Genomic DNA, 14,201 nt, shown 5'->3' with positions numbered 1-14,201 from the left:
ACAAAACAATAAAACTCTTCCTTAGCCAGTGATTATTATTGCTGCCTTTGCAGTTTCCTTCCTTTTGGAATAATACCTCAAGGATTTCAGTAAGAACGTGTTGTAAAGCTAGTCCTGGCCAACTGCTCACGGCTTGCTTGTGGTTAGAATACACATGCATAAAGCTCCTCACATACTTGTATCATCCCATGCATGAATCAAGTGAGCTACTAATAATAGCACTTCTTGGGGTTTACAAGCCTTTTTACAAAAAGAAGATGCAAATACCAGCTTTGTAAATTCACTGTTTGGTTTTCTAAGCTTTCAAAGAGTCAGCAAAACGAGGTTCCATAATCTCAGTCTCACCATGAGCACGACTCGGTGGGATGGAAAAGAGCAGGCAATCAGTTGTTAATTCAGACTAAGTCAGCCATGATTTCTAAAGGCATTTTTCAGAATTTCTACTAACCTCACTACATACCAGAGGCAGGGGGGATCCTGGGGTTTGTTTTACACATCTCCATCTGTACTGTCACAATCAGAAACACCTCGCTGTCATTCCCATGAAACGAGCTGTCCCGCACCCTCCTACGGGATACGCTGTACCCTTTAAAGCCTAAGTCACACACTAGCATCAGCATTTTAAGAGGCTTGAAAACACATTTCTAAACAATTACAGCCCTGCTGTCTACTCACTCTATTTTAAAAAAGATAGTAAAAACCTAATGTTGATCTGGATCAAAAAAACTTCCAGTTCACAATACTTTAAAGGGAAAATTTTTTTTCTCCCCTGCTCTCCCAATCACTTTTTAGTTCATCACTACAATTCCGCTTCAAAGAGAGAAGGTTATAAAATTGCACTAAGTAATACAAACACATTGCATTCAGACCAGCTGGTTAAATTACTCCCTGATTCCGTAGCTGTCCTGCAGATTCTAATATAACAGAGAGAAGGTGGAGCAAGTGTTGCAGCTACACGGCGGCTGATCCCAGTGATACTACTGTTTGGTGGTGGTCAAAGAAAGAGCAGGAAAGATTCATCCAGAACTTCTTTGCTTTCTACCACTGTCTGAGAGCAGCTATGGCAGGGAACTTCAGAAAGACTTGGAGGGAATACTGTCACCACAAGTCTTTCTCTTTTCTCAGTGCTGACATGTTGAGGCTGTGGGATGTCGGGGTACCAGGATAAGCGGTACTGTGGGACGCAATAGAGCTCACTGCTTTACTGAACTTCCCACCTGCCTTGCTCAAGCTTGTGTCCTGCCTGGCACGACTCTTCTCTGCTTGTCTTGTCAGAATGAAGGACATGGCCTCTGGTGAAAGACACTGCCTTTAAAATGCACATTCATCTACTTAGCACTGCTAACTCTGTAAGTGCGGTTTGGTTCCGCAGGATGAGTAACACCAAGACATTAATTCTCTGTGGTACGTCTGCATCCCAGGGAAAACATAGACAAAAAGAGAGCATGTAACTGTGCTTCATTCCACTACTATCTCGATCCCCCAGTAAAGCCATTTGAAAAAAATATTAGAAGCGATGATTCTAAATACAGACACATGAACAGGGTTTTGAGGGGGAGAAGGGGAAAACAGATCCCCTTCCAACAGACACACAGTTTAATTCTACCCTAGAACTGCTTTGATTACTGTGAAAAGAGACTTGGCTGGTCCAGCTGATCTCATTTCCACCAGCTGGTGACACAGACAGCTCAGACTCACAGGAAAGCAACGCTAAGCTCTACACCTCCCTGCATTCTCTCTGACTTTCCGCAGGCCAGCCTTGTGTAGTTGGCAAAAACTTTCATGGTCAACAGCTTCATTTTGTTTAGAGTCTCTGCTAGCTTTCAGTCCAGATTCATTAAATTCCCACTTCCAGTGTATATTGAAGTGAAGCTTTAATTTCAGTTACTCCATATAAAGAGTTAAATTTTGCCTCTGAAAGCTCAATAAATGAGGCTATCTTGATTGATGCTTTAAGTGCAACCCCTTCACAATATTCTGAGCATAATAAGGTTAGTGCTGAAAGCTGGATTCTTTCTCATCTCTCTGCATTATCTATTTATTCCACATACGTCACCATGGCAAATGAGTGCTGCATTAAGTACTAAATACTAGAGGTCAGATAAACCCGGTAACCCTGTGTTGTGTTTTTTTCTGCTCAGCAAGGCTGAAATATTTATTAATGGATTTTAGTTTATTACCTGATGTAAAAAAAAAAAAAATCAGTATTATCACATTATTGAAGTATAAACCAAACGCAACCTCAAACCAGACTAATTTGACATTCTTGTTAATACAGTTTGTCATACAATGTTTAAACGGATTTAATTTCAAGTTGTCTCTAAAATTTTTTACCATTTAAAAAAAAAAAACACTCAAAATACAAACAGAATGTTTTCTCCAGGCTAAACTAGACCTATTTTCATCCAAATTTCTCCTTTTTCTTTTTTTTTGAAGGCCACAAACCCCCAAAGTTGTATACTCATGTAGCTGTATGAAATATAGCTTAAGCACTTTGACTATAAGAAGCAGTTAATTACGCCTAGGCATTTTTTACATAGAAAAACTCACCATCTATTCAGAATTCTCACCAAAACAAACTCTATGAGGTGTGTAAGTATTTGGCACAGTGCAAATCTGTTAGAATTCCTCTAGCAAAATATTAAGCCTTGTGAATGCAATAAAGTTAGAAGCTGTCCAACTGACTTCCTCGCCAGGTTAGGTAGTTGTGCACACCGCTATTCTCTACCCAAGGCACACCTCTTTGTCATGTTGATATGCATGAAGCTGATAAGAAAGGTAAACAGTCTGAAATCTTATCAGTCCTGATGCTGAATAATCAAGCAGCTGGAGATCTGTAACATGAAGCCATATATATTAAAAATTATTTGCAAATAATCTCCTGGGGTGGAAGGTGGCTGTTTCTATGGTGCTTTTGTATAAGGAATGAGGAAAACAGATGAAGAGTACAAGGTTCAACACTAAAAATACCTCCTTCACTTTCAGATGGTTCCATGGATGTTGACTCTTCCAACACCAAACCAACAGGAGGCAGGGAGCAGGAAGAACAAGTAATGTCACGGTACACTTTAGGGGCTTAGCTGCACTGATAAATAAAAAAGTACATCAGTTCACCCATTGGGGATTTAAGACCGGAACAAGAGAAATGGATAAATGCAATTCCACCCAAATTGGGAGAAAATAAACTCCTTTTTTTTTTTGGCGTCATGGCCTCTCAGCTGCAACACTTCTCCAATCTAAGCCAGAAATCTGAGTCCTGGTTGTGAATATCCAACCTCTATTTCCAGTCTGCAGGTCTGGGTCAGACTTTCCCACAGGCCAGAGCTTTCTCAGGTGGTATTTGCATCCCACACTCCCCCTTCTCACAGAGGGAGGACAGGCTTTGGTAAATGAGAGGGACTGCTTGTCTTGTTTTGACTAAATGTACTCACTTCAGCCAGCTAGACCACAGTCAGTAGAAGCAACCAAGCTCATACAGGGTATGTGTGATGTGAAATGTATGTATGCAATCATTAAACACTGGAAATGAAGGAAGCATGGATAAAAATAAACATGTAAAATGAGGTTCTCCTTGTTAAAGCATTACTTACTGACTAAAGAGCATCCAGAATCTACTTGGGCACTATACAAAATAGTACCTGTTTCCTACTGTTTCAGACTATGTGTTTTACACAATGACTAAAATGTTCCCAGGGAATGTTTCGCTCTGTGAACTAGTATGTTCATGACCTCAAAGAACAGCAAAAATGCATCTGGCTGCTTTGGTGATAACCTTCAGTTTAGGCACAGCAGTGCACGGTGCATCCCAACCAACTCTTCTGGCAGGCGATGACAATGACATATAAAATCCTCACCCTCTCATGAAAACGGAGCATTTTCATGAAAGACGCTAAGGAAAGCTTTTTCTTTTTTTTTTTAAATTCATTGCTTCTGTTCGGAACCTGTGAGCTGTCGTTTCTGGACTGCAATAAAAACAGCTCAAGCACAATTTCCTGACTTTTTTTCTTTTTTCTTTTTTTTTTTTTTTTAAGTCCCTGAACTTTTCTTTTTATTTTCATGGGTCAGATCATGGAGACCTTACTCACACCGCATATGTGTGAGGAACTTATGCTGTGGCTTGTCGCAGGGGCTTCTGTGAGCCTGAACTGCAGAGTAAATTCAAAGTAACCCACATGAAAGAACGTCCAAGCATAGCATACACGGGTAAGAAAAAGGGATGTAGTTTGCCACCAAATGTTTGCAGTCACACATCAGCCTGCAAACAGCAGAATATTTTCAAGCATAGACATTTTGATCTCTGTTCTGGAATCCCTATCACCTGTCAGGTCTTATGCAGTGTTTGTTTTATATATTTCATTGTTTCACTGTATCAGATAGTCCTTTCCAGTCCTTTTCTAGGCCTAAAGAACACAAAGGTCCTCACTGCCCTGACCAACAGTATCTGATCTCTGAGCATCCTGGTGCCATTGGTAACGTACACGGAGCTGTACCCGTCCTGTGGTGGGAGGCGACACAAAGCTTTTTCATTGCTTATTGCAATACCTCCATGAACTCTTAGACTGCAATAAAAACAGACAGCACACTTAAACGGTATCCACGTTTAGCATATAGAGAGGCCAAGTAGTTTGGCCAAAAAGAAAATACAGTTAATGACAGTTTTTATTAATGTACTGCTTTTCTGAATGCTTTACCACCACATTAGAAGCCTAAATTTGCAATTGAAAACAGCTGCTATTTGGCTTACTCACTTTCTATTTCCTGAACCAAAGCAAGCAGTATGTCCTACCAGAATCTCAAGCTTTTGAAAAACATATCAGTTTCCATGAACAGTGAGACCAAGAGCTCTCTGCTGCTTCAGGTTTCAGTGAGGCTTTTGCGTCAGAAAGTATACCAGGCAGAAGCAGCTGCCTCCTACCTAGGAGGTCTTTTCTGATCCCAGTTTATTTTGTCTTGGGAGAAAAAAAAAAAGTGACCATTAGATTTAAAACAAGCACATTCATTCATCTAGAAGCGTAATCTAACAAATATTAGTCACAAACATCAATGTTGGGTAGAGCTTATTGCATTTACCCCTCAAGGATGTGGTGTTGGCATAGTTTGCGTCATCAGAAAAGTACATCTATATGTGGTAATGAGATTTATTGTGCAAGGAAAGTCTGGGAGTGTCTAGAACCAATTTAGCATGAAAAACCTAATCTACTTTGGCTTGTTGTGGGATTGCCACAGGTATAAGGACAGTTTTTCCTCCTACCACCCATGTGGCTGTGTTGTTTGCTACCACACTAAATACTGAGGCTGCTCCTGAGGCATCTCACCAGACCTCTAGGGAAGTGGCAGTAAGCTGACAGGCATGAATCCCTCCCTAGACAACAGAAAATCAGCTGGGAACAAGACAGAAAAACTGCTAATGCCCAGAGACAAGGTGCAAGCAAGCTCCTTGCCTGGGGACAGGTACAGCTTGCTTATCTTCAAGTTATGATTTCCAGCCTTCAGAAAACTCAGATGTACTGACTTGTACTTGGCATATAAGTTTCATATTGCTTTTGCAGTGATAATATACTCTTTCTGCCTTGAAATGAGATTTGCAAAATACAAAAAGGCAGCTCTGGAGAAGACTTCTCAAAATACATTGCTATGTTTTTTTTATTTCCAAACACTGAGTAACATTAGAAGCAAGGAAGCCAAAACAGGCAACTGAGCGGAAAGGAGAGTTGGAAACAGCAAATACATAGAAATGCAGAGGTTTATCCTAATGTTCACCCATATTCTAATGCTTCAAGACCAAACACTTTGATACAAGTTGAACAGCCTTTGCCAGCCAGGCTCTCTCATGTTGCATTGGCTCTGTGACAAAGCCAGGCCGTAGAGGAACGTTGGCGTTGTTTTCTGATCCCAGGGAGCCCCAATGGCATTAAACCTGAGCTGTGGTCTGACGTGCTTTCCTCCCTCAACCATTACTTCTCTACATTGCCACCAGCTTTTTCTTGAGCTGTCACAGTATGATATTCTGCTAGTTTAGACTGGTCAGACTTCGGATTATAAGAATTGATTTTCATTTATATTCTGCTATGCTTGGTACGGAGAGAAGAAGTTATGAGTACATTACGGCAGCGCAGAAAAGGTTGCTTTCAAGGTATGGTGATTTTCAGTTTCTGTTGGCTCCAATATTGCAAGAGAAAGAGGAAGCAGGAGAGCTTTATCAATTTTTGGATTAAGCTCTTGTGCAGCTGAATAGTTAAGCATATGCTTATGTTCCTTTTTTAAAGTACAGACAGGGAGGGACCATGGCCATAGCAGAATACGAGTGGGTTACCCCAGTGACCCATACAGGCATCCTGTACAGGACAAAATGCTGCACATTTTTGTAGTTCTGTCCGCTAGTATTTGGTTTTGCTTTCACAGATAGTAAAAAGGTGTTATAATTTCAAATAAATATAAAACTGATTAGATATTATGAAGTTGAATATCAGATGCTCACAAAATATAACTCCATTGATGGCAACTGAAGCAGAGTTAAGTAACTTCGTAACTCGAGTCTCAATTTTCTAGCGCTAGCTTCTCTGCTCAGATGTGACATAACCCATCACAGAACATTTTACAGAGCACTTACTTACAGAAAGAGTTAAGGGTTTTTTCATTGCTATGTTGCTTCACAAGCTCGTATTGGCCACTGCAATCATTGGTGCTGCTGCAATTCAAATTTCTCTTCTGTTGACTTTGATTGCAATTATATATGATACCAACCAGAGTAAACAGGAGAAAACGCACCTGTCAGTGATACTAAAGACTGGATACTAGCTCCTGCAGTCACACCTACCACCTGTCTTTAAATCATTTCATGTGGTCTAGCCCTTACTGCCTCTTTGGAAGCAAGGAAGCCAAGCAGACTCTTCTTATAGTTTTTGAGTAGCTGTCATCAGTTTAAAATGACTTAGCCTTAGTAGATATTCCATCTTCACTTTATAGCACAATGGACCTGACCTAAATCAGTGAAGACAGGTTCTTGTCAAAGCTGTAGTAGACATCAGGGATGGATGAGAAGACTTAGAAGAAAGCACCTATTTTAGATCTTTGTACGGCACAACTCAAACTGAATTTAATATAAAGTTCTGAAATGTCCAGACACATTTTACTGCCTCCTGGTTTCCAGATGGGTCCGCATCCAGAACACCAGAATACCACAAAAATGCTGCTTTTTTCCTGCTGCAATCAGAAGCAGCTGCAACAGAAGGCTGTAGAAAAGTCTGATTCTTAGAAAATGCCTGTCTGTTTTTCAAAATAAAAGAAGTTTAGATAATTTGAGTAAACTTTGCAGGGGCATCCAAACATTTAGAATTGCATTAGGACACACATTTCAAACCCCTGGAAGCATATCCTTCACTAGCTGTTTGCTCCTAATGAGGGAACTGGAGTACTCCAGTGGGTAAAATTCAAGAGACAGGATTCTGGTCTAGTCCAGCTCTAATTTAATAGGTGGCTTTGACATTATCACTTAAATTCACTGCTGCCCAGTTTCCCCACTGACCTCGGGAATCATGCTTCTAAAGCAATTTGCTGGAGTTTCTAGTTCGCACCCTTACTATTATTAGTTATTCACTGTAAACATGTACAGCGGTGAATTTAACATTTTTGGAGACAAGTCATTATTCAGCATCCCACCAAATTCTGCTCAAAATCCAATAAGAGACCAGCATTTGGGGCTTAATCGGCAAGGTGTCGAGAGCCCGAGGACTAGCTGACTCCTCTGAAAGTTGAAGGTATACAATAATTACAGAAACTGTACAGCACCTTGCAAGATCAAGCCCATAAGGAATTTTTTTTACTATTTATATTTCCATTGTAAAGCTATTGTCTGCCTTTCCAATTTGGCTTTGCAGTCCTTGTATTCAGTGGGTTTACACAGCCACATTGTGCACATCCCATTCAAAACACCTGCCCATATCAAGCATATGATATGGAAATATGCACACGCATGCTCATGCATAAATCACATGGTGAGATGCAGGAAAATGAAGGTGCTTTTAAATTTTTTATTTTTATCTGACTTTATGGAAAATTAAAAAAAAAAGAGACAAGTTTATAATGTCACCAAGAATACCTTCATTGATATTAGTTCCCAGTATCTAGTAAGTGGGGATAATATCTAAATGAATAACTATAAGTGAAGAAGGTGAATATACAAGTTCTTGGGCTTATATGGAAGTTGACTGATACTTGCAGCTATCCTGACCCATATAAAAATGATTTATTTAAAGATTTATTATGACTGTTGCAGGAAAGGAGATAACAGACATGCACCACTGTTTACAGTAAAATTTCCTGTAAATTAAAAAGAGTTCTTATTTTCTGGTTTTGATTTGGTACTGTACCAAGTGTCTGTTTATAAAAGGAAATATGACGGTACAAAGTGTACAAAGAGAATTGCAAAAGGGATTAACAGCCAAGGTGAATTTGCTTTAAATTAAGTCCTAGCAACACAGACACTGCAGATCCCACTAAGGTAAGGGAAGTCGGTCTAAGGCAGACCTTGCATGCACCACTACTGAGAACTGAACTGCCCAAAATTCAGGCCAGAAAGCTACTCTCCAGACTGGGATCGGTGTTAGGCCCACAGCAAACTCGTGGGTCACTCTCAGTGTCGAAAGAATATAACCTTAGCCGTATGTCACGCTTGAACCTCCCTAATCTGTGTGCTGTGCTGCAACGATCTCAACCGCAAGAGCAGGGCTCTCTACGTGCTTCTTTCTGCACTTTCCGAGGAACTTCAGCTACTGGTGATGCTAATCAGAAGTGGAGACCCTCAGCACAGTGGAGTAAGTGGAGAACCCAACAGAGCTAAGATGGTTTTGGTTTATTGAGGTGCCAGTACATACAGCAATGACTTCAGAGACTCATCAGTGAGAAAAAGCCTGAACTGCTTTTAAAAAAAGATTCAGGTGATGAAGAGAGAAGGCAGGAAAAAAGTGTTGCAGAGCTCTATGTAAAAGAAAATTTTGATATAAAGTAGGCAGTGTGTTTCAAAGGGTTTATGTCTTGAGGACATTTTCCTGCAATCCATTTGTGCTGAGCTTTTTTGCTTGTAATACTCCCTAAACAGCTTATTAAAGAGTCCTTCTGAAGTCGCATTTATGTGACAAAGTATGTTGCAACCTCAAATTGTTCCATCCCACAGAAAATCTTCTGGGAGGAGTCTTGGGTGACGGTAATGTATTCACCGTTGAAAAGGAATAACGAAAACAAACATCACAAAACATGTGAAAACTAGCAAACAACCTGCTTTGCAGAAGCAATTCACTTTGTTGAACTAGCCCTGGAGCCACCCTGGTATCTCTAGAGATTGGAAAATCAAGACTAGGACTTCATGGATCTCCAAAGTATCCACCCAGGGAAAGAAAAAGTTTGTGGATGGAAATGCTGGATCAGGGTCATATTCTCCTTGTACATATAACAAAAGATTTACATGGAAGATAAAATCCTGAAATTATTGACATATCTGGAGGCCAAGTTACATGTATTCATGGGGTTTACTCCAAACCGTTCAAAGATCCATTATTTGATATGTAGTGCTATGAAACTAATGTTGGATTTTTAAAACCATGTAGTTAATAAAACCAATTTGCAGACAATCCTGTGTATACAAGTTCAATGGTTTAGAAGGTATGTTGGCACTTACCTGGGGGCACGTGTTCATTCATGATGACAAGTGATGCTGGTGTAGGCCTTCTTTTCCTGATCTGTAACATGCATAAACCAAGGAGAGTCATTAGGGTCCACCAACTGCGCCACACCCAAAGCAAAGCAAAAAATCCATTTGGTGCACTCCTGAGTATAAACCAGGCAAAATTAAAAAAAGAAAATATATTTAAAGAACAGCAGCGCATCACTGTCTTACTGTCTGCTCGTCCAGTCTGACAGTGATCAGAGTCATGCTTCTGCTTGTTCATGGAAAGCAAAGGCACAGGGGAGAGCTTTCCAAGATACCTGTAGGATTTGCAATCACCTTGAATAAGTTTGTGGGCAAGTACTGTTGACATGTATCAGACATATCTTAAAATATTGACATTTAGCTTTGCTTCAGGAAAATGATCGCAGCATTTTGTGAGCTTGTGTGTACAAATAATACCTAGTACTGTCATAGCACTCACAAGTAACCGTTAATATTTTGTAAGTGCATTGAGAGTTGATATTGCATGTATGCCATCAATGAATTTATGATATTTCTAAACTGTGGCCAGAGGTGTTACTACTAAAGAACAACAATACTTAAGACTTTCGGAAGAATATTTTCAGAGAGTACTGTACCACAGATCTTTATATATCCATATATAATCCTGAATTGTATGCAATTCTTCTTATTCAGAGTTTATTTTGTTAAGTATTTTTGTTCCATTAACACTGGTTGAACTACATGACATTGGACTACGCTCCTATTATGCACACATTTGCACTGGAAGCTTTGTGTTGCTTCACTAAAGCTTCCAGACTATTGATATTCTATTGAATTTAAGAGAGGGAGTAAGACTATTTAATCCAGAAATCATTCTGACGCAAAACCTCAATGTCAGTGTGTTTGTTCTTTTTTAGTTGCTGAGCCAACATCTGTATTTAGCTGGGTTCAAATTTTGCTTTCAGAGGTGTAAATGGAAAATTACATCATCAGGGTTAATGGGTTTATTCTAGATTAGTGTAACTGTAGCTGACAGCAGAATTTACTACTTTAATTTCATCACACACCCACAGTGAAAGTGTATAGCACTTGGAATTAAACTCACAAGATAAAAAAAGGACTGCCCATAAATACTGGGCAGAATTTGGGCCACAGCATTTCAAAAGCCACGGGAATTCCAGGAAATCCTAACCCTATGGTTCTCACAGATTTCAGAAGAATATCAGAACACATCCTGCTTGAATGCATTGCAGGACTGTTCCATGAGGTACAGACATCTCGCAGCTCAAAAGTACCTATGGACAAAATGAAGACCCGCACTAATTCTCCCCTGCACCCTTCTTGCATTTCTTCATTCAGCGGTCACTCACAACTCATCATTTTCTGGCAAAGGCAGCTGCCTTTGAAGAGACACGACATCAGAATATTCAGGAAACCAGATATCTGTCCCAAAGGTGCAAATAATTTTGTAGCTAATGGCACAGAACTGTCAAAGTTATAATATTCCCCTGGTATCATCTAAAACTAGACTTACAAAAACAGAAGCAAATGTCGAGAAGGACTTGCACTGACAGAAATATACTGGGTCACCTAATTACAATTTATCCACCTTTTCTCATAAGATTCTCTGTGACCTTTATGCGCAGCTACACATACCCCTACGCACTCACAGATATCTTTTCCTCCTTAGACATCTGTAACGCTATATATGTTATATGTATGTGTACATTTTGGGAGAGAGTCAAAACCCAAAAGAGTACACACGTAATTCCAACGCGGACATAAGTCAGGCATATTTCTACACGTATATCTTTTTCAAATATGTAAGACACTGTAACAATGACATAGAGAAGACTGTATAAAAAATGTGAGAAATACAGGAGGGAACTGAAGTGAATAACCTGTGCAAAATGTAACTCATGTTTTCTCACGTTAAAATTAGTGGTAAATAAGTTGTCTTCTGCACAATACTTCCATTAGGTACCTACTATCAGCTTCACGTTTTGCTTTATATACAAACAATATACTTTAGTTGATTTGTTGAGAACGTGTATTCATGTGAAGTGTATGTATCAGGGCACAAGTCCAGTCACAGAAAAGGCACAACAAATATATATGGAATAAACCTACCCAAGGTAAAGAAGCTTTATTCTGGCTAGTGGCCATCTCCTCCTCCCTCTTTGGGTGTATCCAGACATTGCTATAACCATTTAATCTGTAGCGTTTAATCTATAGTTACACTAATATAAGCTAGAAAAGCATTTAGGCCGCAAGTACTGCCTGTTCTCACCCCACATTTTGACCCCATTCCTACCCCGCTCCCCCAAAACGCCAAAAAGAAACTCATCCTCCTTACCTGCTCAGCTGCCTCGGGATCTATTTGACTCTGAAACAGTGGCACAGCAAACTGTATTTTTTTAGGGCTGTTGGGCTCCATCGTGATGCCGAGGTGAGTCAGAGGAGAGAGGAGCCTGGGGCTTGAGACTCGGCCTGCGCCACTCCGCGGGCGCCCTCCCTACAGCCGGGCTGGGGGCTCCCCGCCGGCAGCTGTAGCTCCCGACTCCGCACGGGGATCTGCCTTATTCCACATCCACGCAGCTGCCGCTGGCTCGGCTATTTTCTTTTTTTCCCCCCTCTCTTCTGCAGCCCTTCAGGTCCTCTCAGCACACAGCTGAAAGGAACAATAAGCTAATTGTGTACCAGTTCACTGCTGCGCGTGCCAAGCATTCACTCAGGGGCTAATTGAAAATGCAATACGAGCACTGCGCGGCCTGGCGCCCTGGGACTTGGAAAAGAGGATCTCTCTGCCGTACATTACTAGCTGGCTGCTCAGAAGTGCAATGCAAGCTCCCTCTGAGCATTGCTGATGGGCTCTTAATTATTGATGAACACAAATCAGGAAGTTTTCAGATTTTGGGGGTGGAGGTAGCAGAGCGGGTGGATGCAGTAATTCCGCCTCAGTTGCGGCGTGCCAGAGCCGCTCTCCTCGGCTCACATATCAGACAACTGCCTTTGCTTTTTCAAATCCTTCTCTAAGCCTCTTCCAGGCAGATTTTTGATGACGATGCCACACAGATGCCTACGCTTTCATGAAGCTTACTGGGTGTGCTAAGTGGGTTTGCGCCTTAGGCTGGGTTGGCAGATTTCGATTCCTCATCCAAATCAAAGCCACTGGGCACCACAGTGGTTTCCAGCTGCCAGCTAGTAGACGGGGATTTTCCCCGTTAGATTTACTGTGGTAGTTCAGGTGGCATTAAGTTAGAATTGTAGAACCAAGTAGAAGAGTCCCACCTGGAGGGGACTTCTGGAGATACCTGGTCCCACCTGCTGCTGGAAACAGGGCCCAAGATCAGGTTATCCTGGGCCCTCTCAGCCCGAGCCCTGCATATTTTCAGTGCTAAGCTGAAATGCTCGGTTTCATTTACCACAGCACATGAGAGAGACGCACAGAATAGCGACGTTATACGATCAGTTTTAAGCTTCCACTCTTCGTACGAAGAGGAACCACAATTTGCTTTTATAGACTTCCGCAGACAATTAGAGCCAGCGCGCAACTGCAGCAGTTCTGCTGGTACAACTGGGAGTCTACGACACCGAGTCAGAGGCACACGCTGCTTTCACTAAGGACAGTTAGAGAGGGGTGTCAGGACAGTCTAACGAACCACCTTCACAAGTCCCTCATGAACAGACATGCCATTAACTTCAGTGACAGCTTCAGACATAGAGGATATACATAGGAATGTGGCTTTTCTCTGCTAAATCTTCGTACTTGAAAGAAAATAATTTTTGTTTTCTTGGTCTCAGATAACATGAGAAAAATGTTTTCCAGTTGCTTTGCTATTATATATATTTAAAAATAGTACCTTTTAAATATCAGGTTTCTCTAGGAAAAAACTGTTTGCCATAAAATATCTATCATAGCTGTCTGTGAAACTTCATGTATTAAATTATGCTACGATTACAGGGTATGGTACCATATTACAGAAGCTATAATTCTCATTACAAAGGTTTAAAATTTCTTACATTAATGATAAAGTCAGTTGAAAAAACACGTTCAGGTAATGAAAAAATATTAAAACATTAAATGCTCAAAGGGTTATAGAGGCGTGTTTCAGCTCTAGATTGCTGGGCATTGCCATCTAAAGGAATCGTGCCTCAAAGTTATTGCTAGTAATAGTATCTGAGAAAAAAGTTCAACAGTCATAGGAAGAAACAAACCGACAAAAGCACTTCTTGGCGGGCTCAGAAGGGAGACAGACAACGGGGAGAGGACAAGACACAAGGACAGATCCTTAACAGGGATGCTACACCCTGGAGAGAGGCCCAGCGACGATGCCATGTGGAGACACTTGCCTCTGCAGCTCTGCGCTCTGTGCTTATTTGGAGCTGGCAGCCCATGCATTATAACAATAAAAGTATTTTTAAAATAGTATGAGAGGCATATTTCAGCGAGCACACAGATATAGCATTTCAGGATTACTACATCAGCTCCCTCTTACACCTAATTTGCAGCCCTAGATGTCTCCAGGCAAAG

At 40.9% G+C, this 14,201-nt stretch overlaps 1 protein-coding gene across 1 annotated transcript in view; it reads right to left on the bottom strand.

Moving 5' to 3' along the window:
• The window catches only part of PPP1R1C (protein phosphatase 1 regulatory inhibitor subunit 1C), a gene marked incomplete at its 3' end in the record, with an annotated part of 51,255 nt that extends 38,906 nt beyond the window's left edge, over window positions 1-12,349 (bottom strand). The window contains exons 1-2 of the mRNA XM_082001747.1: window positions 12,024-12,349; window positions 9,674-9,734 (exon numbers count right to left, since the gene is read on the bottom strand). Coding sequence (XP_081857873.1) covers window positions 9,674-9,734; window positions 12,024-12,104 — 142 coding nt within the window. The 5' untranslated portion in view covers window positions 12,105-12,349. The remainder of the gene's footprint in view (window positions 1-9,673; window positions 9,735-12,023) is intronic.
• Window positions 12,350-14,201: the final 1,852 nt, after the last annotated feature.

The sequence above is a fragment of the Phaethon aethereus genome (genome assembly GCF_964289735.1).
Source record: "Phaethon aethereus genome assembly, chromosome: 6".
Lineage (NCBI taxonomy): Eukaryota > Metazoa > Chordata > Aves > Phaethontiformes > Phaethontidae > Phaethon > Phaethon aethereus.
The sequence above is the reverse complement of the archived record's forward strand: the minus strand, read 5'-3'. Positions and strand labels throughout refer to the sequence as shown.